The sequence below is a fragment of the Pongo pygmaeus genome, chromosome 15 (genome assembly GCF_028885625.2).
Source record: "Pongo pygmaeus isolate AG05252 chromosome 15, NHGRI_mPonPyg2-v2.0_pri, whole genome shotgun sequence".
Classification (NCBI taxonomy): Eukaryota; Metazoa; Chordata; class Mammalia; order Primates; family Hominidae; genus Pongo; species Pongo pygmaeus.
The window spans coordinates 68,850,668-68,875,019 of NC_072388.2; the positions used below are offsets into that span (position 1 = coordinate 68,850,668).

At 43.9% G+C, this 24,352-nt stretch overlaps 1 protein-coding gene across 4 annotated transcripts in view; it reads left to right on the forward strand.

Moving 5' to 3' along the window:
• SMOC1 (SPARC related modular calcium binding 1) overlaps positions 1 to 24,352 on the forward strand; it is a 148,504-nt gene that overhangs the window by 71,583 nt on the left and 52,569 nt on the right. For all 4 annotated transcript variants that reach the window (XM_054449026.2, XM_054449028.2, XM_054449029.2 and 1 more), the window contains exons 2-5: positions 110 to 275; positions 1,394 to 1,506; positions 20,268 to 20,367; positions 22,470 to 22,517. In XM_054449026.2, coding sequence (XP_054305001.1) covers positions 110 to 275; positions 1,394 to 1,506; positions 20,268 to 20,367; positions 22,470 to 22,517 — 427 coding nt within the window. The remainder of the gene's footprint in view (positions 1 to 109; positions 276 to 1,393; positions 1,507 to 20,267; positions 20,368 to 22,469; positions 22,518 to 24,352) is intronic.

Below are 24,352 nucleotides of genomic sequence, written 5' to 3' on the forward strand. Positions count from 1 at the left end.
TTATTAGGGACTTACTTTCTAAAGGCAAACAAGTACTGTAAGTCATGGACTCGCCCCTACTTTTCTTGCAAAAGTAACCTCTGTACCCTTTCACTTTTTTCCAACCTAGTTTCTAATAAGTGACCGTGACCCTCAGTGCAACCTCCACTGCTCCAGGACTCAACCCAAACCCATCTGTGCCTCTGATGGCAGGTCCTACGAGTCCATGTGTGAGTACCAGCGAGCCAAGTGCCGAGACCCGACCCTGGGCGTGGTGCATCGAGGTAGATGCAAAGGTGAGTGTGTGCACCCCTGCCCAGCCAAGGAGAGGTTCCTGGGCACCCCAGCTCCCTCACTGTGCATTTGCAGCAGGGAAGCTTGGAGTAAGTCTGTCCACTCACTTTGCTTTCCTATCTCTCCACCCCTTCCACCAGGGCTGAGGGAAGAAAGCCTGGTCTACCTGAAGGAATGAGCATTTTTCTGTCTTTCAAACACTGCCCCCAGGCTAGGGCTTAAAGAGATGTGCTGCTATCTGGCCAGCACTTTCCTTTTTCTTTTTATGGAGATGCTTAAAACGGCAAGACATTATTGCTGGCTCCTGAATAGTGATTCCAAATTGTTGGCCAACAGATGTGTTTTGTTTGGTCTGTTTGCCTGTTTAAAAACAGCAAAAAACATTTGGGATAACATTTAAAAATTGGGAGATTCAATGAAAAAAAATCTGGCTTTGTGTCCTTCTATTCCAAAATTGGAAAGTCTGGTAACATTAGGTCTGTGTTCCTACAAAGCAACACATGGCTAGACCTGCATAACAGCTACTGCTTTAAAGGGGAGCCTGTTGTCCAGTTTGCCACAGTCTTACAGCACTCTCTATAGTCTCTCAGAACTGAATGTCATTCCTCTCATATCCAGCTGGTTTCTCTGATTTATATCTTTTTCCTGAGTCCTGTACATATTTGAATTTGTGACCCTGGACTGCTTAGAGTCATCACAGGAGTTGTAGGTGGCTAAGCAGGCTGCACTAGAGCCTCTGATTTTCCAAAGAAAATGGTTGCAATTCTTGAACCATAAGACATGGTTGAGCCCCTGTTAGGCTTACTACTTTTAGAATAAACCCAGTGAAAAATCATGGAAGTAAAACATTTTTTTTTTTCTATGGGGCCAGGGTAGAGGTACTTGGGAGAAAAGACAGGCAGAACTTGGGATAAACACGACTCCTCTGCTTTTCTATGAATGACATACGGGGAAGGGGGGCTGTGCAGCAGTTACTAGCCATGGCCCTTTTAGGCTTGGACAAGCCAGTTGGTTGTGTGTGGGCTCCCGCACAGGTGGAGTGGTTTTCTCAGCCATTTTGTCCCTTGGCCCCAGTGTCGAATCCAAGTGAAATATGAAATCTGCTCCTCTCCTCTTTCAGATGCTGGCCAGAGCAAGTGTCGCCTGGAGCGGGCTCAAGCCCTGGAGCAAGCCAAGAAGCCTCAGGAAGCTGTGTTTGTCCCAGAGTGTGGCGAGGATGGCTCCTTTACCCAGGTGAGGCCTTGGACAATCCTTTTGGGCTCTTTCCTGGATGGAGGCAGAGGGGAGGTGTCCCGAGAGCGCGAGGGCTTCTTGGCGCCTTCACTTTCTGGGAAACAGTTGAGTGAGTGGCTCTTCAACTCCGCTCCATGCTGCCTTCCCCCTCTCCAGCCCTCCCCGGCCCTCCATGCCACCTCTTGCCAACTGGCAGTAGGTCCTGAAAAGACGCATGGAAGCCCAAGCCAGGAAACTGGCATTGCTTGGTCCCCATCCTCCCTGCTGGCTGTCTCCTTGGAGGGCCAGACCTGTGCTTTTCTCTTCTGTCAAATGTGAGCTGATTATTTTTCTTATTCCTGCCAGTTTCCATGGGCAACCCCGGTATTCCCTTCCCTGTTTATTGCTACCCCCTGCCCTCCCTGCTTTCTATCCCCAGTCCTTGAACGAAGCAGAGCCCTCTTTGAGCACAAAGTGTACTATGGTTCTTGGATGTGTGAGTGTGTGTGTGTGTATACACATAGAGGTATGCATATACTCAGATTTTAAAACCTAAGTCAGGCAGTCCTACCTCTCATCTTGCATGATCTTCTGGTTAGTGCGTTGTCAAAGTAACGCTGACTGTGTTGGACCTTGGCACAGACTATTTCTTTTTTCTTTTCTTTTTTTGGAGACAGGGTCTCAATCTGTTGCAGACTGGGTCTCACTCCAGGCTGGAGTGCAGTGGCACAATCATAGCTCATTGCAGCCTTGAACTCCTGGGATCAAGCAATCCTTCCACCCATGCCTCCTGAATAGCTGGGACTATAGGCACACGCCACCACACCCAGCTTATTTTTAAAATATTTTTTAGAGACAGGATCTTGCTATGTTGCCCAGACTGGTCTCAAAGTCCTGGCCTCAAGTGATCCTCCCGCCTCAGCCTCCAAAAGTGCTAGGATTATAGTGTGAGCCATCACACCTGGCCTTGGCACAGACTATTTCTAAAACACAGGCAACGGTGGGACAGAAAGGTGCTTCTCAGGAAAGCTTCTGGGCTGCTTCCTCCTATGCAGGGGCTTGTGGCTGAGGTGGGAGGCAGCCTGGGTGGTAGGCAGCTTCTGTGAGAGATATGGTGCCAGCTGAGTGAAGGTGCTGTCCTGATGAAAGTGTGGAAGGTCACTGGACAAGGATGAGCTTAGCCAAGTGGTTGGGAATGGTCCTGGCACCTGCAACTTCTTTGTCTAATTGAACAACATTTGGGGGAATCCTGTTGTCTTAGAGCCAGGGACAGAGGCTTCAGGGGTTTAAAAGCTCCCCTGTAATTCTCAATCAATGTGGCAAAGGGTATATAGGCTGGTCTTTGGTCTGAGGGGCTTCAGGTTTCATTTCCAGGTGGGACACAGTGGATTACTCATTTGAGACTAACTTTCTGTTGAGGTAGAAAGGTAGAGGGATGAGGAGGTTAGGGATTGGATATCAGCATTTTAAAAGTTTTCTGGTTGATTCAAATGGGCAGCCAGGCTTGATAGTCACTGGGTTAAACTGACGTTCGTTGCCGACCCTGGGAGAGGTGCTTTTAATTCATTTTGTCATTTAAGCCTCACCACAAGCCTGTGAGGTAGGTATCATTATCCCCATTTATAGATGATGCAACAGGTGTGGGATGTGGAGTGGCAGAGCTGGGGTTCAGACTCACAAATCCCTAAGTCCAGAGCCCTCAGAAGCCCTCCATACTCTGTTGGCTCTCTGAGCTGGCAGTTTTAAAGGAGGCTCTGAGGTGTGCTCTGGAAGGAGGCAGTCTGGTGGTCTGGTTAGAGCGCTGCTCCTGGAGCCGGACACCTGGGCACGAAGCTCAGCCCCCACCCCTCAGGTAAGTCCCCGAGCTTCTCTGGGGTCAGAATTTCCTTATCTGAAAAGTGGAGATTGATTATTGTGATTGCTTATCTGTTGTTATTCATTATTATTGTATGTAATAATAATTGTTATATATTATATATTCCTATAATTAGTATTGTTAACGATCATTATTATAGCTTCCCTCATTAGGTCGCGATGAAGATAAAATCAGTGAACACATGAAACACTTGGAACACATAAATAATATATAAATTTTTGTCATTATCATCATGATTATTCCCATCTTTACTGTAGTTCTATTACTGAAATCTTTCTATCATGTCGATAGCAGTATACAGCTTAAGGAAAAAACCCACCAAACCTTTTGTTGAAAATCCCTAAGTTGGAAAATGGATGAATTCTTCCATAAATTTTTAAAAAACTGTTTATTCTGGTAAAAAGAATGTGGGTGATCTTTGTATATATTTAAAACTGCATTGCTAAGAATTCATGTCTGTGGGGAGGAATCAGACTTCTCTCAGATTAGTTTGGGGCTGAGACAGGGTGAAGGTAAAGGAGGAGAGTGGAGTTTGTGGCCATTGGCTTTTTCTTTCTCCAGGCTTGTGTGATCCTGGGTGTGTTGGTTGTAGGAACGGCTGACCCCTGCCCTCCTGATTCTGAGGTGTTGGCTACCTCATGACAGACAGCCCACTGGCCAGCTTTTGTTTTGGTGAGGCCAGGCCAGGCCAGGTGGTGTTTACTGGGGGAAAGGAACTTCCAGATTAGTCCAGGCTAAATTGCTAAACGACAGAGTCCCCGAAGTTCAGCAAGAGTTGTGTAGATAGTCAAGAACCCCCTCATTTGTTTGACATGCTAAGCACTGCCATGTGTCTGTAGGCTGAAGGCTAGCTCACTCTGGTGGGCAGCCAGACAGCCAGACAGCGGGCCCATCCCAGCTACAGTGATTAAAATGGATGTGCTTTTCCCGCTGATCAAAGACACTGCAATAACTTCACAAAATAAGGCTGCCTCTTTGAGTGTGCTTCAGTCACATTGACTGGCTGCCAAAATGCCGGGAGATGAATGCTTTCTCCTTTCTCCAACCTCCATCACTTAGCTGGGCTTTTTTTTTTTTTTCCCCCAAGACCAAAACCCAGAGATAAACTACATTGCTTTAATATTCTTTAGAATATTGATATGCATGCATCCTGGTATTAACATATTTTAGCCCTGGAAATTATTACACAGTAACCCTCTCTTGAAGTTTATGGGGGGAGTGATGGGACTCTAATGGGATTGGATTTGTTTGGCATGGGACACAGCTTGAGACCACGTGACTGACTTGGCTTTAATGGGCTTCATGTGGGACTCGCTGGCCTCTGTTCTTTCCCTTTGTTTTTCCTTGTCCTCTTCCCTCCCTACCTCCAACTCCAACTCACACACAGGAGTGGTTCAGCTTTCTTCTACAGCAGTGACACTACAGCTGTACATTAGATCATGTTAGACTTTTAAAGGTCTTGAAACCTAGGCCATGTCCCAGACCATTAAATCAATATCTGGGAATGGGACACAGACATTGTGTTTTTTCGAGCTCCCCAGGCGATGCCAATGTTTGATCAAAGTTTCAAACCACTTTTGTAAGGACTTCATCACTCTTGTTTCTCGATTGCATCCTTGAGATGTGGAATTTAGCCTCATTGGTGACCTGTTGAGTAAGGTCAGGAACTATAGGCTTTTTCCTTTGCTATGGTCTTATCTGTTTTTTGTTCTGGGTATCTGGAACACAACTCCTGACATCTGTTCTATCAAGTCCTCTGCCAAGCAGTTGTCTGGTGCCCAAGCTGATTAACTGAAATCTCAGCTGCAGTGGAAGGGTGTTGGGCTGTCACCATCAGGCTGTGTTGGCTGGAGCTTGGCAAATGTGTGCATCACTGAATGACAATGATGTCTGCTTTTTATTGAGTGCTATCAGGTGCTAGGCCCTGTGTTTTACACCCATTAATCTTTACTACAACCTTTTGAGATAGTTATTAATACTCTTATGTATAAAGAAAAATTGAGTTTCAGTGGGGTTGAATGGCTGACTTGAGGTCCCTAAGCTTAAGACAATTTGTACTCAAGGCTGCCTAATATCGAGGGCCTAAGACAAGTTGTACTCAAGCCTGCCTAATATCGAAGGCTGTGCTCTTAACTTTTTTGGGCTACAGAAGTGGCCTTGATACATATGTATTCCATTTCTATCACCATTGTTGTTGCAGAAGTTCTCTTTCTAATGCTATTGACCAATCAATGAAACAAACATTTAAAAAAACACAATCTTTTGATTATGGAAATTAAAAAAAGATAAAAAAAGTAGAAATAATAGTATAATGAACATATACCCATCACCCAGCTTCAACAATGATTAACAAATGGCCAATTCTGTTTCATCTTTACCTTATTTCCATCTCCTGCCCCCAAACTGGATTGCTTCAAAGCAAATCCCCAGGCACAATGATCTTTTCATCCCAGACATTTTTGAGCTCTGCTATACTGTGGGCTGTGTGCTGGTTGCTAGGGAGGATTCAAAAAAATGTCATGACCTCTGCCTTCAAGGAGTTTACATGCAGAAAAGAGATTAAGACATATGATAAAGTAACTATATAAAAGACAATATACAAACAATAATATTTCAAAAGCTCATTTATAAGTCAGTTATTTGGAATCCTGAATGCCTTTTATTGTTAGGAAAATATATACAAATTTTAAATTTTTGGACACAAATACCTTAAACAAAACTAAAAGCAAAACTGAGCATGGTGGCACAAGCCTGTAGTCCCAGCTAATTGGGAGGCTGAGGCAGGAGGATTGCTTGAGCCCAGGAGTTCAAGGCTATATTGCTCTATGATTGCACGTGTGAATAGCCACCCCACTCCAGCCTGGATAACATAGTGAGACCCCGTTTCTAAAAAGAGAAAAACTAAACTAAAAGCAAACAACACACATTAGCCTTAACAACAAAGAGCTAATCTTATGTAAAGAACTCTTACAATTCAGAAACAAAAAGATCCTAGTGAAAATGTGGGCAAGAGATAGCAATAAACCAGTCATACGATAATAATAAATAGTCAATAAGTGAATCTGAATGATGTTATCTTCTTTTGTCATTTTAGAAATACAAATAAAAATGATGATGAATGCTTTTGCTTACTAAATTAGCAAAAACTGGGAAAAGATGATGATATTCAGGGTCAGTTAAAGGGAAAAGGGTACCCTTCCATTGCAGTTTGGAAAGTAAATTGGCACTGACTTTTTAATGGGATAGTCTTGCAATATGGGTCAAAAGTCCTCAATCGTGTCCACATTTTGGGCCTGCAATTCCACTTCTAGGAATTTATTCTAAGGAAGTAACTAAAAATATGTGAAACTATTTAGCCACAAGGATTACAATCCAAGTTCTGTTTATAGTGCCAAAAAATTGGAAACAACCTAAATATCCAATACTAGAAAATTGCTTAAACAAATGACATAGCCACACTGTGCAACCTCTAAATGCATGTGTTGTAGAGGCTTATGTAATATATTTGTGTAGGTCTGTGTATTAGGGATTTAATTAACCAGATAATTAAGATGATAAATATTTTCATTTTCTTCTAAATAGAAAAGCTATACACATTCTGTTAAAAAAATTCTGACCATACGGAAGTATATAAGGTAGAAAGATTAAGCCAGTGATTTCATGCCCCTGAAATAGCAACAGTTAAGTCTAACCCTCTAGATTTTTTTCCTTGTGTGTACTTATTGTCATTATTTAGGACAAGTATGGTGTAATGTCATATATTGTTTTACAACATTTTCTTAGCTAATTATATTATGGGTTTATTTCCCAGTAAGTTACATACAACAAATATCTCATTTAAAAAATGTCTGCATTGTATTTCATTGTATGAATGTATCATGAATCCTAAAAATTTGGAGATTAACTTTCCAGCAGCTGTCTATTGTGTCAAAAGGCCATGCACTTTTTAAGGCATTTGAGGAATACTACCACGTCGCTTTCCATAAATGTTGAGCGACCATGTGGTTGATTATTGGTTGTTATCAGACTCATTCCCAAGACATTTTAATTTTTTGTGTAGCTGGATTATAGTTCTAATAATATAGAATATAAAACTCTATCCATTATGTTACTTCTGTGTGGAAAAAAATGTGTTATGTTTCCTGTCTTTGAGCTCCGTGGTCCAGGAACAATCTTTCTTGATATAGCTGTATGGGCACCACCACTTCTCCCATTTTCTCATTCTAACCACTGCTCCCCTCCAACAGTGCACACAAGTACCTGATTTTTTTATTTCCTGAGGTCATTGCATATAGGGATCTATATGCATGGATCCCTTGCATATAGGGATCTGGGGAGATGTAACTTCTTCTTGATGATGCTTTGTTCTGAAGTTGGAAGCTTAAAAAATGTTCTGTGGCTTTTTGACAAAGGCATTGGGTTCTATTGTCATTTCCGTAGTTCTTACTGTTGTATTTCCTAAAACCTAGGGAAATACACACTTGTTTCCTAAGTGCCTGGGGTTGAGCTATGAAGCAGATCTTATTGTTCTTTTTAGCTCCCCATCCCCACAGTATAGAACTGCATCTTCCTGACGTCACCCCTATAGACTCGAGTTATGTGACTAGCTTGCCCTGGGAACACCTTGGTTTACTGTCTGGTCTTTTTTCTTTCACATTCCCAGCAAGTACTGAAGGTCTGGATGCTTGACATGAACTGTGAAACTCTGTTGGCCTGGACTGATGAAACGTTGGCAGGCTGAACATCCTCATAGGGTGGAAGGGGTTTGTCCTATCTTTGAGGAGCCTGGGGGTCTAATAGGAGTTCAGGGGCCAAGGGCCTTTTTGTCTTCATGTGGATAGATCTTGCCTAGAGCAACAGTGTGGCTCTCTCAGACAGTGTAGAGGACTCTCTAGGTGAAGTACTGAGACCTGGGGTGCATCTGTGAGCTGGAATGTTTCCAAGCTTCTTCAGCCACAGTTGGCCCCTTTGGATGCTGCAGAAAAAGTGGGCTCTGTGTGTGTTTAGTGGATGGTGCCCTGCTTTATAAAGACCTCCTGCCTTTTGGTCTGTGGACAATGCCAGCTTTTTTTTTAAAGCAGTCATACTGCTAAAAATTCAAGCCCATCCTTTATGTACAGATGGCATAAATGGTAAATGGACCCCACTGTTGGGCACTTATTGATTTTCTTTTTCCTTTTTTGTTACATGCTCAAAAAACTATTATTATTACAGTGTGAACATCTACTGTGTCCAGAGCATCTTACTACTTGTTTTACATGTGTTTTTCAGTGAATTGCTTTTGTTCCAAACAACCAGTTAATGTACAGTGATAATTTATACAAAATGTCTTCTATTTAGCACATAATTGTTGCTTAGCAGATGTTAGTTTTCTTCATCTTTAGGTTCTTGGTTTGCTCAACTGTAAACTGGAAGAGTTGAACTCGTTCAGAGGTTGGCAAACTGTGGTCTGTGGACCAGCCACCTGTTTTTATTTATTCTTTAAAATAATAACTGTATTGACATATAATTTGTGCACCATAAAAGTTACCATTTTAAAATATGCTATTGAGTGGTTCTTAGTAAATTCACAGAGTTGTGCAACCATCATCATTATCTAATACCAGAACATTTTTATCACCTGAGAAAAAATCTTGTACCCATTAGCATTCACTTCCCATTACCTCTCTCCTCAGTCCTTGGCAACCACTAATCTACTTTCTATTTCTATGATTTGCTTATTCTGGACATTTCATACAAATGGAATAATAATATGTGGTCCTTCTGCCTGGCTTATTTTAATCAGCATAATGTTTTCAAGGCTCAGCCTTGTTGTAGCATGAATCAATACTAAGATCCTTTTTATTGTCCAACAATATTCTATAGTATATATATATATACTATATAGTATATATATAATAGTATATATATAATAGTATATATACTATATATAGTATATATATAATAGTATATATACTATATATAGTATATATATAATAGTATATATACTATATATAGTATATATAATAGTATATATACTATATATAGTATATATATAAAGTATATATACTATATATAGTATATATATAATAGTATATATACTATATATAGTATATATAATAGTATATATACTATATATAGTATATATATAATAGTATATATACTATATATAGTATATATAATAGTATATATACTATATAGTATATATATAATAGTATATATAGTATATATATATAGAGTGTATATATATATATATATATATATATCCTGTTTTATTTATTCATTCATCAGCTGATGGACATTTGGGTTGTTTCTATTTTCTATTTTTATTTTTTATTATATTTTGAGAAGGGGTCTCGCTCTGTTGCCCAGGCTGGAGTGCAGTGGCATGATCTGGACTCACTACAACCTCTACCTCCCGGTCTCAATTGATCCTCCTACCTCAGCCTCCTGAGTAGCTGGGACCACAGGTGTGCACCATCGCACTTGGCTAAATTTTTGTATTTTTGGTAGCGATGGGGTTTTGCCATGTTGCTAAAGCTGTTCTTGAACTCCTGAGCTCAAGTGATATGCCCACCTCAGCCTCCCAAAGGATTACAGGTGTGGGCCACCACGCCTGGCCTGTTTCCATTTTTTTGGCTGTCATAAATAGTACTATTATGAACATTTGTGTACATTTTTGTGTGTTTATCTGTTTTCAATTCTCTTGGCATATACCTAGGAGTAGAATTGCTAGGTCATGTGGTAACTATATGTTTATGCTTTTGAGGAACTGACAGGCTGTTTTCCAAGTTAGCTGAACCATTTTACATTCCCACCAGCAATGTATGAAGGTTCCAATTTCTCCACATCCTTGTCAACACTTGCTATTTTCCATCTTTCTTATTAGTATCTTTTCTAGTGGGTGTGAAGTGGTATCTCATGGTGTTTTGATTTGCATTTCCCTAATGACTAATGATGTCGAGCATCTTTTCATGTGCTTTTTGGCCATTTCTATATCTTTGGAGAAATGTCTACTCAGATCCTTTTCCCATTTCTTAATTCAGTTACTTATCTTTTCATTATTGAGTTACAAGAGCTCTTTATATATTCTAGATACAAGACTCTCTCTCTCTCTCTTTTTTTTTTATTTGAGACGGAGTCTGACTTACTCTGTCACCCAGGCTGGAGTGCAGTGGCACCATCTTGGCTCACTGCAACCTCTGCCTCCTGTGTTAAAGTGATTCTCCTGACTCAGCCTCTGGAATTGCTGGGATTATAAGCACGTGCCACCAAGCCCGGCTAATTTTTGTATTTTTATAGTAGAGACAGGGTTTCACCATATTGGCCAGGCTGGTCTCAAACTCCTGACCTCAGTAATCTGCCTGCCTTAGCCTCCCACAGTGCTGGGATTACAGGCGTGAGCCACTGGGCATTAGATACAAGACTCATCAGATATATGATTCACAAATATTTTCTCCCATCCTGTGGGTTCTTTTTACGTTCTCAATAATTTCCTTTGAAGCACAAAAGCTTCTTTTTTTTCTTTTTTCTTTTCTTTTCTTTTTTTTTGAGAGAAGATCTCACTCTGTCACCTAGGCTGGAGTGTGGTGGTACCATCTTGGCTCACTGCAACCTCGGCCTCTTGGGCTAAAGCGATCCTCCCACCTCAGCCTCTTGAGTAGCTGGGACTACAGGTGCATGCCACTATGCAGGGCTAATTTTTGTGTTTTTTGTAGAGACGATGTTTTGCCATGTTGCCCAGGCTGGTCTTGAACTCCTGAGCTCAAGCAACCTGCCTGTCTTGGCCTCCCAAAGTGCTGGGATTACAGGCATGAGCCACTGCGCCTGGCCAAAAAGCTTTAGTTCTGAAGTTCAATTTATCTTTTTTCCTCTTTTATTTCTTATAACTTCATTCCTTTTCATGCATATATTCGGTTATCTCAGGACTACTTGTTGAAAAGACTATTTGTCCATCTTGAATTGTCTTGGTCCTCTCGTCAAAAATCAGCTTATTTCTGGATTCTCAATTCTATTCCTTAATCTGTATGTCTAGTCCTATGCCAGTGCCACACTCTCCTGATTACTATAACCTTGCAGTAAGTTTTGAAATCTTATTTTTTCTTTATAATTGGACAGTGAGATGAGTGTTGTTCTGCACCCATGTATGGGGTTGATGCTGGCTCCACTCACCAAGGCAGAGCATCTAGTAGGGGGAATGCACAGGAACCTGTAGCCTGTGCTGTAGTCCTAGGTTTGGAGACAATGTCAGTACCCTTGGCATGATATTTGTAAGAAAAGGGAAAGGCTGGGAGAGAACGGTACCAAATGGGGGTAGGAAACTTTTTAGAATCACCAAAGATGAGCATTGTATATCTCTAAGAGCTCTCAGTCTCTGACAGGCTAATACTTCTTTGAATCTACAAGCAGGAAAGGGAATTCCTTTCAAATGAGAAACTCTGGGTTACAGGGAGCCTTGAAGCTGTAGAGGAGAAATGCTACTGCCTGTCTGAGTAGAGTGGTGGGCTTGTGCTAGTCCCCCCGCCCTTCCCCCACTGGCGTATCCTCTGTGGGCATTAAGGTTCTCAGCACATCAAGATCTGGGAGAGGTAGAAGCTGGAGCCCCAGTGAGCAGCAGCCAGTAGCCAGCTTCCCAAGGGCACCCTACTTTTGCCTTCCTGTGGGAGGTCAAGGTGGCATATCATTTGCAGTGAGTAAACAATCTCAGTTATGCAGTTATGAAATTTAATTTTTAACTTTGTCAATGATGGCAAGAGCAAGGTCTGACCCATTCATGTGCAGGAAGGACTTGTTTAGGAAGTGACCGGTCTAATGTCTTGCATGTGTTGGGAGCCTCTGCTATCATGTTTTCAATGGGAGAACTGGTCCCCATGCCCCTATCACCCATCAGGTGCAAGGATGTGTGATAAGATGAGGGTGGATGGAGCACGCTTTGTGCTCAGAACACTGTCTCCATTGTGCTCTCTGGGGACTCGCCTTTCCCACTTTCTGCTCTGTCCTGCTCTTCAATGGCTGTTTTCTAGCTGAATGGCCACTGTGAGTCCTCTCTCAGATTGGCTGGCATCATTTGCTTTGGAGTAAGCATGCAAGGTTTGGGTGCTCCCAGCTGGGCATCCGAGCTCCCCGTAGCCCTTGGTGATTCTGTCCCTACAATTTGTCTGTTGTGGAAATGAAAGGAGTGAGCTCTGGGCAGTATCTGCAGCTGCTCTTCTGCAATGCAGTGTACTTGGGAGGGAGGGAGGGAAAGATGGAAGCCTCCTGCTCTGGCTTTCCTGCTGTCTGTGGGAGAGGAGAGGCTCAGTAATGGGAGGCTTCAGTCACTCTCTCTGGTATTCTTTTTTTTTTTTTTTTTTGAGACAGAGTCTCGCTCTGTTGCCCAGGCTGGAGTCCAGTGGTGTGATCTTGGCTCACTGCAAGCTCCACCTCCTGGGTTCACGCCATTCTTCTGCCTCAGCCTCCCAAGTAGCTGGGACTACAGGTGCCCACCACCACGCCCAGCTAATTTTTTGTATTTTTAGTAGAGACGGGGTTTCACTGTGTTAGCCAAGATGGTCTCGATTTGCTGACCTCGAGGTCCGCCCCCCTTGGCCTCCCAAAGTGGTGGAATTACAGGAGCTGCTATTCTTTTTTAGATGATAATAATCATCATCAACAACACCACTTTCTTAACCTATACACAAGGTACCAGGCTGTTTTATATTTGCCTGACACATGTTAAGTTATTCAGTCCTCACTATAAGCACTATTACATTCCCATTTTATTGATGCGGAAACTGAACCACAGAGAAGCTATGCAGCTTGCCCAGGGTCTCACAGTGTGCAAGTGGCAGAGTCAGGATTCAAACCCAAGTACCCTGGCTCCAGAGTTCTTGATCCTAACCATGATTCCACACTGCCCCTCTAAGAGACATTGCCATCTTTTAAAGTGATGTTGCCAAACTAGGGCATATTCAGGAGGGTGACTCAGGTGAGTAAAGTTGGGAAATGATGTCATGTGAGGAATATTCAATGGAGCCAGAGATAACAACCAAAGGATGGATAAAAAGATGACTAGGCCGGGCGCAGTAGCACACGCCTGTAATCCCAGCACTTTGGGAGGCCGAGGTGGGTGAATCACCTGAGGTCAGGAGATCAAAACCAGCCTGGCTAACATGGTGAAACCCCATCTCCACTAAAAACACACAAAAAATTAGCCAGGTGTGGTGGTACATGCCTGTAGTCCCAGCTACTTGGGAGGCTGAGGCAGGAGAATCACTTGAACCCAGGAGGTGGAGGTTGCAGCGAGCCGAGTTGGCGCCGGTGCACTCCAGCCTGGGTGACAGAGCAAGACTCTCAAAAAAAAAAAAATAATAATAATAAAAAGATGACCAAAGGGATACCTGAGAGCCAGATCCAAACCTTTGTCTGTGAATGATAATAGTCTTTTATGTGTAGTCCCACAGAGCTGACCCAGGATCACTGCGTACAGTATATAAAGAGTAGGATTCTGACTCGAAATAGGGAAGAACTTTTGACAAGTAGAGTAGCTCACAGACAGAATGTCTGACTCGAAGAGGACTTAACTTCCCATCCCGGAAAGTGGGTAAGCAGAGACTGAGTGGATATCTATCAGCTGTGCCATAGGGATGGGAAGGAGTGTTCCTACATTGGGAAGGGGGTTCAATTGATCTCTGAGGAGGAAAACACCACTTTTTAGGATTTTATGAGACAAGAGCTAATGTCCAATCAGGTGGCTAGGCACACAGTAGGCCCACAACAGACATTTACTCAGGAAACTTTCAGGCAGAGCCATTAAGACATACATTTAGGGCTTTTGCCACTGCTCTGTGAGTGCACGTAACATGCTGGGAGGTGACCTGGCAGGTCAGTCAACTAAACTCTTCTGCAAAATTGAAGGGATCAGAATTTTTTTTCATGTCAAAATAGGGAAGAATAATAGGAACTCAGGTGGGAGGTGATGTAAAGCTAGGAGAAGTTTTGCAGTAAAGAAATCTTTTAACTTTGTTTAACCCAATATTTCCAAAGTTATTTGGCCAGAGGACAATTTTATCCCTCATTATTTCTATTCACACCTCACAGAATACAAGCTGCATTCATTCATCAGTGTATCCAATTGGAGAGAACAGCAGCCTCACATTTCTGGAGAAAAGAGAAGAAAGTGGGCACCTGCAGAGAGACTGGTTTCCTCTCTGGTTTCCTAGGAAAGCAGGGGTGATTGGTAAGAGAGTGAAAGAACAAGCAACAAAGAAGCGACTCTGGGAGGTGAGGCCTCACCCCTGCCATAGAAACCCCCAGAGAACATCCCAGGGGAAGCAGGGCAGCCCGCAGCAGGTGGAGGCCCCAATGCTACTCCAGAAAAGGCCTCTCATTGAAATGGGAGCAATAGACTCTCTTCCAGCTGCTTCCCTGGTGGGCATATTTACATGACCCCAAAGAGTTCTATTTTCCAGAAAATTATAAGGCTCAAAGAGACTCAGTCACTTCCTGTCTCTTCCTCCTTCCTCGAGGTCTGAGAGCTTTCCATCTGCCGGGACAAGGTACTGGGAGCCAACTACTACTCTGTCTCTGGGCCTCAGTTTCCTCATTTTTGAAGTGTTTGGGTTAGATTGGTGACCTCTAAGGATTTTTCCAGTCCATCAGTTCTGAAATTTTATGATTGCTTAGATATTGGGATTCCAATGTCCTGTGCTGTTATTAACTGGCTTTGAACACATAACTTCCGCTCTCTGTACCTCTCCTATAAAAGATCTGCACACAGGGTGGCTTTGAGGCCCAAGTGAGATAATGCATAGACCTTTGACGGTGACTGAGAAGCCCTCGTGAAAGTGGAAGCTGGTATTTTTTGCGTTGGACATGGCACCTGCGGGTGATAGTTGTCCATATGCGTTGTTCATCTGTCGGCCCCATTTCTCTCTTTGCTTTCTTCCCCTTTACTCCCTGACTTGCTTTACCCCCAGGAACTGAGGTTTCTCTGCTCATCGGTTGCTCACCTGCCTTGTTGGGAGTGCTAGCCTGCCACATCCTTCCAGGTGTTCAGAATTTGGGCTAATGTTGAAGATTAGCAGGATTAAAATAATTCAGATCTGTCTTTATTTGGATGGAGGTTGGCCTGAAATATACCACTAGGCTGTTTATGTAAAGGGCTTCTTGCCAAAAATATTAAAGTGTATGAGGCAGACATGAAACTTACTTATCTAGGAACACACTGCCTTAAAGGACCTTTGAGACTCCTAGTTACATTCCTTTTTTTGGAGACGGAATCTCACTTTATTGCCCAGGCTAGAGTGCAGTGGTGTGATCTCGGCTCACTGGAACCTCCAACTCCTGGCTTCAAGCAATTATCCTGCCTCAGCCTCCCGAGTAGCTGGGATTACAGGCATCTGCCACCACGCCTGCTAATTTTTGTATTTTTAGTAGAGACGGGGTTTCATCATGTTGGCCAGGCTGGTCTCGAATTCCTGACCTCCAGTGATCTGCCTGCCTCGGCCTCCCAAAGTGCTGGGATTACAGGCATGAGCCACTGCACCTGGCCCCACTCCCCCCAGTTACATTCTACAGTACAGTTACAATATAAGCAGAAGGTAACCTCACTTAGGTTGATGAGTAAACACTTTTTGTCCCTTAAGGAAGAGCCATCTGTTGACACTTCAGCCTTCCTAGGATGCTTCAGTGGGATCCTATCCTTCAGTGGGATAGGAGCAGTGGGATAGAAGCAGATTTCACTGTTTGTATCTGTACCTTTTAGGCCAGAACAACCCTGAGTTTTGAGAACTGCACAGGGAGATATTTGAAATGGCCAATTGCCTCATGGATCCTCTTGGTCCTGGGTTTTCTCAGAGATTAAGTCTGAAAGTTGACCCACTTGAGGCTCTTAGGGAAAAAGGAAGGGTATTACTTATTAATTTAAAAGGACAAATCTGCAAGGGAGGAAGCTAAGCCAGGTAGAGTTTACATCTTGATCATGTATATAGAAACCATCAATTCAAAGAATTTATACCCTGATTGCTTTTCTACAAGAAACGTTTCTGTCCTCTGCTGGCAATAGAACTACTTCTATGTGAAAACAAACATCTCCTTCTTCCACCCAAACGTTTTCAAACGTTTTGCTGACTTTAGACTGCCCCTTCCCCTCAGGCTGCTCAGAATAGGATGTTCTTTTGTCCTCATCAGATAATCTGGCTCTGGCATTTTTGAGTGTACAAATAGTTTGCTAAAATATAACACAATGATAATAAAAATAAATAGCTGAAAGTTAACTGGGCACTTACCCTGTGAGCTAAGTGCTTTATTTACATGATCAAATTGAATTCTCTTAACAACTAAGATAGGTATTATTGTCATGATTATCTTCCGTTTTTAAAAAGATACAGACAGGCTGTGGCTTAGTGTGATTAAAAAGCTTTTCAAGGCTGCAGAAGGAGTTAAGTGGCGGAGCTGGGAAGTGCTGGAAGGCCGGCTGCAGACTGTCTCCATGTAACTTCTTTTTCTGCAAGAAGTCACCTTGAAAACTCCCTAGGCAACTTAGAAACAACCTCTCATTGTGGAATCATGGGCTGATTTACTAGGGGCTCCTTCAGCTAAGAGCCTGTGCTCGGCCACTTTCCTCAGCTCCTGGATCTGAGACCTTGCTTGGGTCTTCTGTGCCGCCTTTTGCCAATGGCTGTCCCCATCCCTGCGGCACACCTGGGGCAGGTGTGCCATTATTGTATACCCCAGCCCTCACAGGCACGTGGCAACAATTCCTCATTCGATTTCAGTTTTATAGGACTTGGAAGGAGTTTTTTGTAATCTGGGCTGTCTTCTTTGGAGCCTGGACTGAGAAAAATGCTGAGGGCTCTGGGGAGAAAGGAGCTGTGTTTGGGCCTCTTGGCCAGCCTGGGGCTGGGAGACAGTGTTCATGTGCCCACTGGGATACAATGGGCACACTCAGTGAGAATGTGGCCCTTGGGACCCTCTGAGCCCAGATGTCAGATTATATCCCCAGAAACAAAGCTTTGGGCTTAGCCTCTTACTCATGAATTTGCTTCTGTCCCCACTAGCCTTGGCTGGCACTCTGTGCATGCTTTTGAACCAGCCCGTTCTCTGCAGCCTGCTTAACTGCAGTGCCCGGCTCCCGCAGCACAGCACCGGGCCAGAGACACAGCCTCGGGCGATGGACTTGAGGGCACAGTCCTCATGGAGACAGAGGCCTGCCTTGGCCATGGGAGTCAAGGGCCCTGGGAGGGAGTCAGAGTGGCCATTCAGCTCCTGGGACATGTTTCCCCAGAGGTGATTATTGGCCAAGGAGGAGAAAGCAGCCTGCCAGTAAAATTGCTGCCACTGGCGAGGAACTGTCTCTAGGAAATATCCCCTCTAGGGTGGATGGAGTCTGAAGGGATCAGCTCCACATTTCCAGCAGCATTTCCCACCCAAGTCTGTGGAGGTTACTAGAGGAGATATGGCCCTGGAAAAGGCCAGCTTGCCAGGCGTTTCTGGCACAGCTGAGAACAATCCTCACCACCGCCACTCCAAATCCAGCCTTCACTGGGTGCCAAACAATGGACTTCTTACCTTCAGGTTTCACATTGTTATCCCCATTTTATAGATGGGCTCAAAGAGCTGAGCGATGTATCTAGTTCATAACCGGCTGGACCAGGATTCAAATCCAGGTCTATCTGGATTTTTTTCCATTCCACCATTAAGGCTCCTCAGAAAGTAGCGTTGATCTGACCCCAAGATATTGCTCTTGGATGAACATTTGGGGTAGCAACCATGGCCTTGAGATGAAGTGGACGTGGGACGTGGTACTGGGGTAAAGGCATTGATCAGAAGACCCGAGCAGGGTCTCAGATGCAGGAGCTGCGGGAAATGCCTCATTTATACAGCCTGCACCTTCGTGGTAGGAACAAGGTTCCCCCTATCTTGTCTTATCCTTGATTTCTGTCGATAGGTCCATAGCGAAACAACTTGTCTTGGGGAAAATGACGGTGTTTGGTGCCCACACGAGAGCAGAAGCCTTTTTACAGCTTTTCTGCCTTTGTGATAACTTTTGGATTTCACCAAGGCTGTCAGATCTCTCCTCTCACTGCTCCCTTCCATCCCTTACCACTCAGTTTGTATGCTATTACTGTCTAGCCTTGATTTCAATATGTCCTTGATTTCAAGAGGCACATTTTCTTCACACTTTAATATCTTTGCAATTGGCACATGTCTTGTAATTGAGATCTACATTTAATGTAGTGGGGTTGTTTAAATTGACATTGCATTTTTATAATTGACGGAGATCAGGAATTGAGAAAATATGATAATGGATCCCTTTATTCAACCCATCAATCACCTACAATGAATGTCAGGCATTATGTCAGATTCTGGGAATGTAGAAATAACTAGCATGCAGTCCCTGAGGTCACAATCTTGAGAGGGGGGAATGGACTGGATGAATCAACAGCTAGAGCTCACAGTGATAAGGGCTCTGATTTTGGGGGCCCCAGGGTGTGTGGGAGGATCAGAGGAAGGAGGCAGGGGAGGCTGGGACTGCTTTGAGGAGGTGTATCACAAAGGAGGAGGGGAATACGAGGGATTAGGAGTGGGTGGGAGATGGGTTGGGGAAGGGCATTCCAGACAAATGGAATGGTTGGAGCAAACAAAGGCTCAGAATCAGGAGAAACTAGAATGTGTTTGGGAGCATCAAAGGGTTCTGTGGCCAGAGTGGAGGGTGTGTGCTGGGACACGGGCATGAAATGAGGCTGCGGGAATAGATGGAGGCAGATCACAGAGGACCTTGTGCATACCAATGAGTTTCATCTCTATCCTAGATCCCAACGCGAATCACTGAAGGATTCTAAGCAGGGAAGTAGGCCTTAATGTGTGTTTGGGAACTCCAGATTGAAAGCAGGATAGTGGGGTGGGGTGGGAGGTGGTGGGTAGGGTGACAGCTACTGGAAGAGAAAGAAGAGCTATCCTGAAGGATGAAAAAAGCCTCATTCCTTTTTGCTATTCCCAGGCAGGCAGACCTGATCTTGGAGGCTTCAGGAAGATCACACAGTGGTGCAGCGGGGCATCTAGAAATAAAACCTGCAGGTTTTACCCTTGCCTTAATCCCATCATGTGTGCCCTCATCTCAAGAGAGTCACAAGATCAATAGGCAAGCTGATCTATGAATGGATGCTGGGAGAAGCTAGACAAAGAAGAAAAGCTTACCAATTGTCTCTGCTTGTTAAAGAAATGTCATTTCAATCTGCAGTGGCAACATTCCAACTTGTACTTGCCAAATTAGTTCAAGGGTTAGAATTTTTGACTGGGTGCAGTGGCTCACGCCTGTAATCCCAGTACTTTGGGAAGCCGAGGCAGGTGAATCACTTGAGGTGAGGACTTCAAGACTACCCCAGCTAACATGGCGAAACCCATTTCTACGAAAAATACAAAAATCAGCCGGGTATGGTGGTGCACGCTTGTAATCCTAGCTACTTCGGAGGCTGAGGCAGGAGAATCGCTTGAACCCAGGAGGCAGAGGTTGCAGTGAGCTGAGATCATGCCACTGCACTCCAGCCTGGGTGATAGACTGAAACTGTGTCTCAAAATTAGGGTGGGTTAGAATTTTGTACAGTTGGATGGGAGTGTATGCCAGTGCTAGAGAAAACAAATGTACAGGTATTGGTGAGAACCATCTCAGGAAAAACACAGTATAATACAGGTATTAAGTGTGAAGAGGAATAAGAGAGAAGTGGGTAAACTGCTGTGGTTTGCATGGGAGTCCCACAGCAAACATGTACCCAGTGCTGTTCACTGACTGGACCACCCATGAGAGACACTCTGGAGACAGATGTGGGGATGAGAGGTGGAAGATGCTCTTTCATCGTATGGGTGATGCTTTGAAAGGGGTTGGAGATGAGTCTTGATATTGTGACCGAGACTTATGGTTTTCTTCCCTTTTCACTTCCCTGAACAGGTGCAGTGCCATACTTACACTGGGTACTGCTGGTGTGTCACCCCGGATGGGAAGCCCATCAGTGGCTCTTCTGTGCAGAATAAAACTCCTGTATGTTCAGGTACCGTAGGGAGGGACGGGAAGAATGAAAAGGGTTGGAGAGAGACCCGTTGGTTGGTCTCCTGCATCTTGTGGGAGAACCTTTAGAAGGTTGGTGGTGGTGATGAACCTTTTTCTAGGTCAGGGAGGATTCTACTCTAACATGCTTGCTCGGAAGTCAACAAATGATAAGGCATGACAGTGTATGCCATGTGTGTATTTACAGATTTTGAGTTTAGATTTTTGGTTCAATGCTCTCCTTCTAAGCACTGGCTGTAACCTCATAGAGCTGTGGTGGCGTATAAGTTACTAGCTTGTGTGCTGATTCTGATTGCTAGTGGCTCTTGAAGTGCTTTATTGAGATGGATTTTGAGACCACCTGGGAGCTCAGCATCAAAGGCTGTAGTTATCAGTTAGTGATGTTTTTCATGGGAGCAGGAGAGGAGAATGGTGGCTTCTGTGTCATATACTCACCACCCCTGAAGAATGTGATGTAGAGAAATGGAAAATTTTCGTAACAGTGGCCCTTAAATCTGACTGATCAACAGCAATGTCTGGGAAATTAAAGAGAACCCAGATATCGAGGCTTCCTCTTGTATATTCTGATCCAGGAGGCCTGGAGGGAGACCTGAGGTCCTTGTTTTTATGAAGTCTCTCAGGTGATTCTAATGATTAGACAAGTTAGCAAACTATTGCTTTATAGTGATCCATTGGGTTAGGCCATAGCAAAAATTAAGTCCTTTCTATTCCCAACTTAATAAACATAGAGAAATTGTGCTTTTTAGGTCCATTTCATGGGATTGTGGATTAGGGATTTTTACAAGCCCCACAGTGTCCACCTCCATTCAGATGGTAAAGGACTCTGAGTCGCTCCCTTAATTCACTGTGTGGCTCAGCTCTCTCAAAAAAGCCTGTCTCACCCATCAGCTGATTCATATTTCTTCATATCTGTGTGCATAGGGTTTTATTGATTTACTTATTTTTCATTTTAAGTGCAAAGTATAAAACATTATGCTAAAACCTATGGGAAATTCCAAAGGCTGACAGTCTTGCTATCATAGCTTTTTCTACTTGCTCTGTTACATGAAGGAAAAAGAAAGTGGAAAGGGCTATAAGAATCTACATCAGGAAACTCAAATTTACAGGTCGAAAGGGAAGTTTACTTTATTTGTGGTTTACATGGAAACTAGAAACCTTAATTGGGGTTGGGGTAGGGAGGTACAGGAATTAGCCCTCCTTTTAAATGACCTGGAAAGTTTCATTTAAAGCAAACAAACGACTAGAAACAAGCCATACAGGATAATATGTTTGAGTTCTCACAAAACTGGTATATGGAGAAGGAATATGACATGGATTAGGGAAATAGAGATTCTTTTCTTTTGGCGGGACTCTACAGATGCCCTTCTGTGCGTGCACTGATTGTACCCTGCCTGTGTGAGGCTGGACCTCAGCAGAAGACAGGTGCCACAGGGTCAGGACTGGAGGAGGGGATGCACAGAGTACCCTAGTATATGCAGGGCGCAAATGCTTGGGCAAACATACCTGCTACCCGCTCCTGGAGGAACAGGCTGTGTCTAGAAAATTGTTTCCATGCCTTAGACTATTTTGGCCCATTCAGTACAATTGGGCCAACAATTTTCTACTTAATGCAGATGGAAAATCGCTGATTTCCTGTCCTAACCAGCAAGGGATGTCAATCATTGCCTTTGCAGTAAAAGGGAGTTTCTTTTCAGTTGGCCTTGCTGACTGAATATGGCTCCGAACATGGAACTGGTGAGAAGTTGGGGAGATGGGGGTGTAAAGGTGAGGGGCAGATATTGGAATGTTCAACAAGGGAGTTATATGAGTGTGGAGCTTTGTAAAAATGTGGTCAAGACTCTTACCAGGGAACCTAGAAATCATAGTTCATCTTAACAATGCTGGGTTATCAGTGACATTGATGTTAAACAAACCCCACTCAACATGTGTATATGTACTAACATTGTATATAATATCCTTAGATGTGTATACAATACATCTATACATGACCATATGCTCATAACATCAGGTTTTGCCAACTCTTTGAAAGAAACCAACCGCAATGCATTCTGAATGGCTATGTTTTTGTTTCCCTTCTCACCCAAGGTTCAGTCACCGACAAGCCCTTGAGCCAGGGTAACTCAGGAAGGAAAGGTGAGTGGAGTTTTATGCTTTATCTAAATGTTTGCTTCCAAAGATGGTCCAAGCAGGATTTCTTAGATGAGATAGAAGGAGCCTGGGGTGAAAGCCTAAGGTGTCCCGCAGAACATCTTCTCCATTCTTATTCTGTGTTTCCTCTCTGACTCACCCGAGGTAAGTAAGGCTCATACAGTGATGGACACCAAGCTCCCAGAATTCCTGAGGGAGGTGAGTGAGTATAGAGCCCAGAGCTGAGAAGCACCTTTAGAATGTGAGCCCTAGGAATATTGGTTCCCTGGGGAGCTCGGTCAATCAACTACCAGTGTAGCCAGCATTAAACCAGAGAGGATGAGGAAGGTAGGGTGCCGAAGTCTGCCCTTGGCTCTCTTGTTGTAAAAGCACATTTGGGCATTTATCCCCCCTTGCTGATTCTCCTTCATAATAGTCCCAGCACATCCAGATTCTCTTTACTAAGGCGAGGCTGGCTTTGTGGTCATGCGACCTGTGCAGTTGTTATCCTGAAATTCTGAATAATTCTGTCTTTGAGTCTGATGGGGCAGTGAAGATACAAGGGAGTGGAGGAGAGACACATCATATGAGTGTCTGCTGAACCTTGTCACCTCATTAGCACAAAGCTTTTGTGAGATGTACTATGTGGCTTCCACAGCATGCTTAAAATTTTTATTTTTCTTTATCTAGGACAATACTAAGTAGCAAATTAAAATAACACCATGACAAGGTAAGAGAGAGAGACTATGGAATAAAGGACAAAGTGTTGTATTTTAGTGCCTTTAATGGCACTTTTCCCTGCTTTTTGAACAAAAGACCCTGCATTTTTACTTTACACTGGGCCCCACAACTGATGTAGCTGGTATCTGTCTGAGGGCTGTTTATTGGACCAGCCAACATGAGCAATAGGTCCCTGGAATATGCTGACCATAGTTTTTAGCATGGAAGACAGTTGGAGGCTTAAGATTCACTGCCACTGACCTCCAGGACAGCATATGTGCAGAGCTAGTAGTTGAATGGAAAGCAAGTGTGCATTTCATCTCATGTGCAGCCTCTCCAGGACTCCCATCTCAGGCTGAGTTTGAGGCTTCCCACCTGCATCTAGGACTTGGAAACTACATGCTCATCAGGGCCCATGTGGAGCCTTGGGCTTGCTGAGGGTCATTGTGAAGTTCACAGGCTTGTCCTGCACACACAGGTGCAGGGAGACCAAGGTAAAGCCCTGGGCCCTGCCTCCAGTGCTTATGCCGTGGGATGGGAAGAAGAGGCGAAGTCAACCACTCTGAATGCAGGAGATAAGGATCTGGAGAACCTGCTGCCCCCAAATGCAGGTGCTCCAAGAAGATGTGGAAGTGGAACAGGTGATACCACCACCCACCAGAAAACAGGGACCAATGGGCCAGATGGGCTACTGCTCTTTCCCTGGGCAAAAATGAGAAAGTAGTTGGAAAGGGGAGTAAGTGCTTCTTCAGGTCCTTCCCAGGGCATAAGGAGACTACCATAAGTGTGGGTGGTTCCCTCCTAGGTGGGAAAGTGGGGAGAGAATCTACAAAGACCTGAAATCACCAATGCTGTGAGTAGTGTGTGTTTACTGGGATTGGAAAAGGAAGATGCCTTCAAGTTTTCTATTGCGTGTGTGTGTGTGTGTGTGTTTTTTTTTTTCTAGGAGAGCATTTTTAATTTTTATCTTTTAGAGACAAGATCTTACTATGTTGCCTAGGCTTGCCTGAAACTCCTGGGCTCAAGCAATTCTCCCACCTCAGCCTCCCAGATAGCTGGGACTGCAGGCATGCACTGCTTTTAGTTTTGCCTGTTGCAATGGAAATCTTCAGGAACATCAC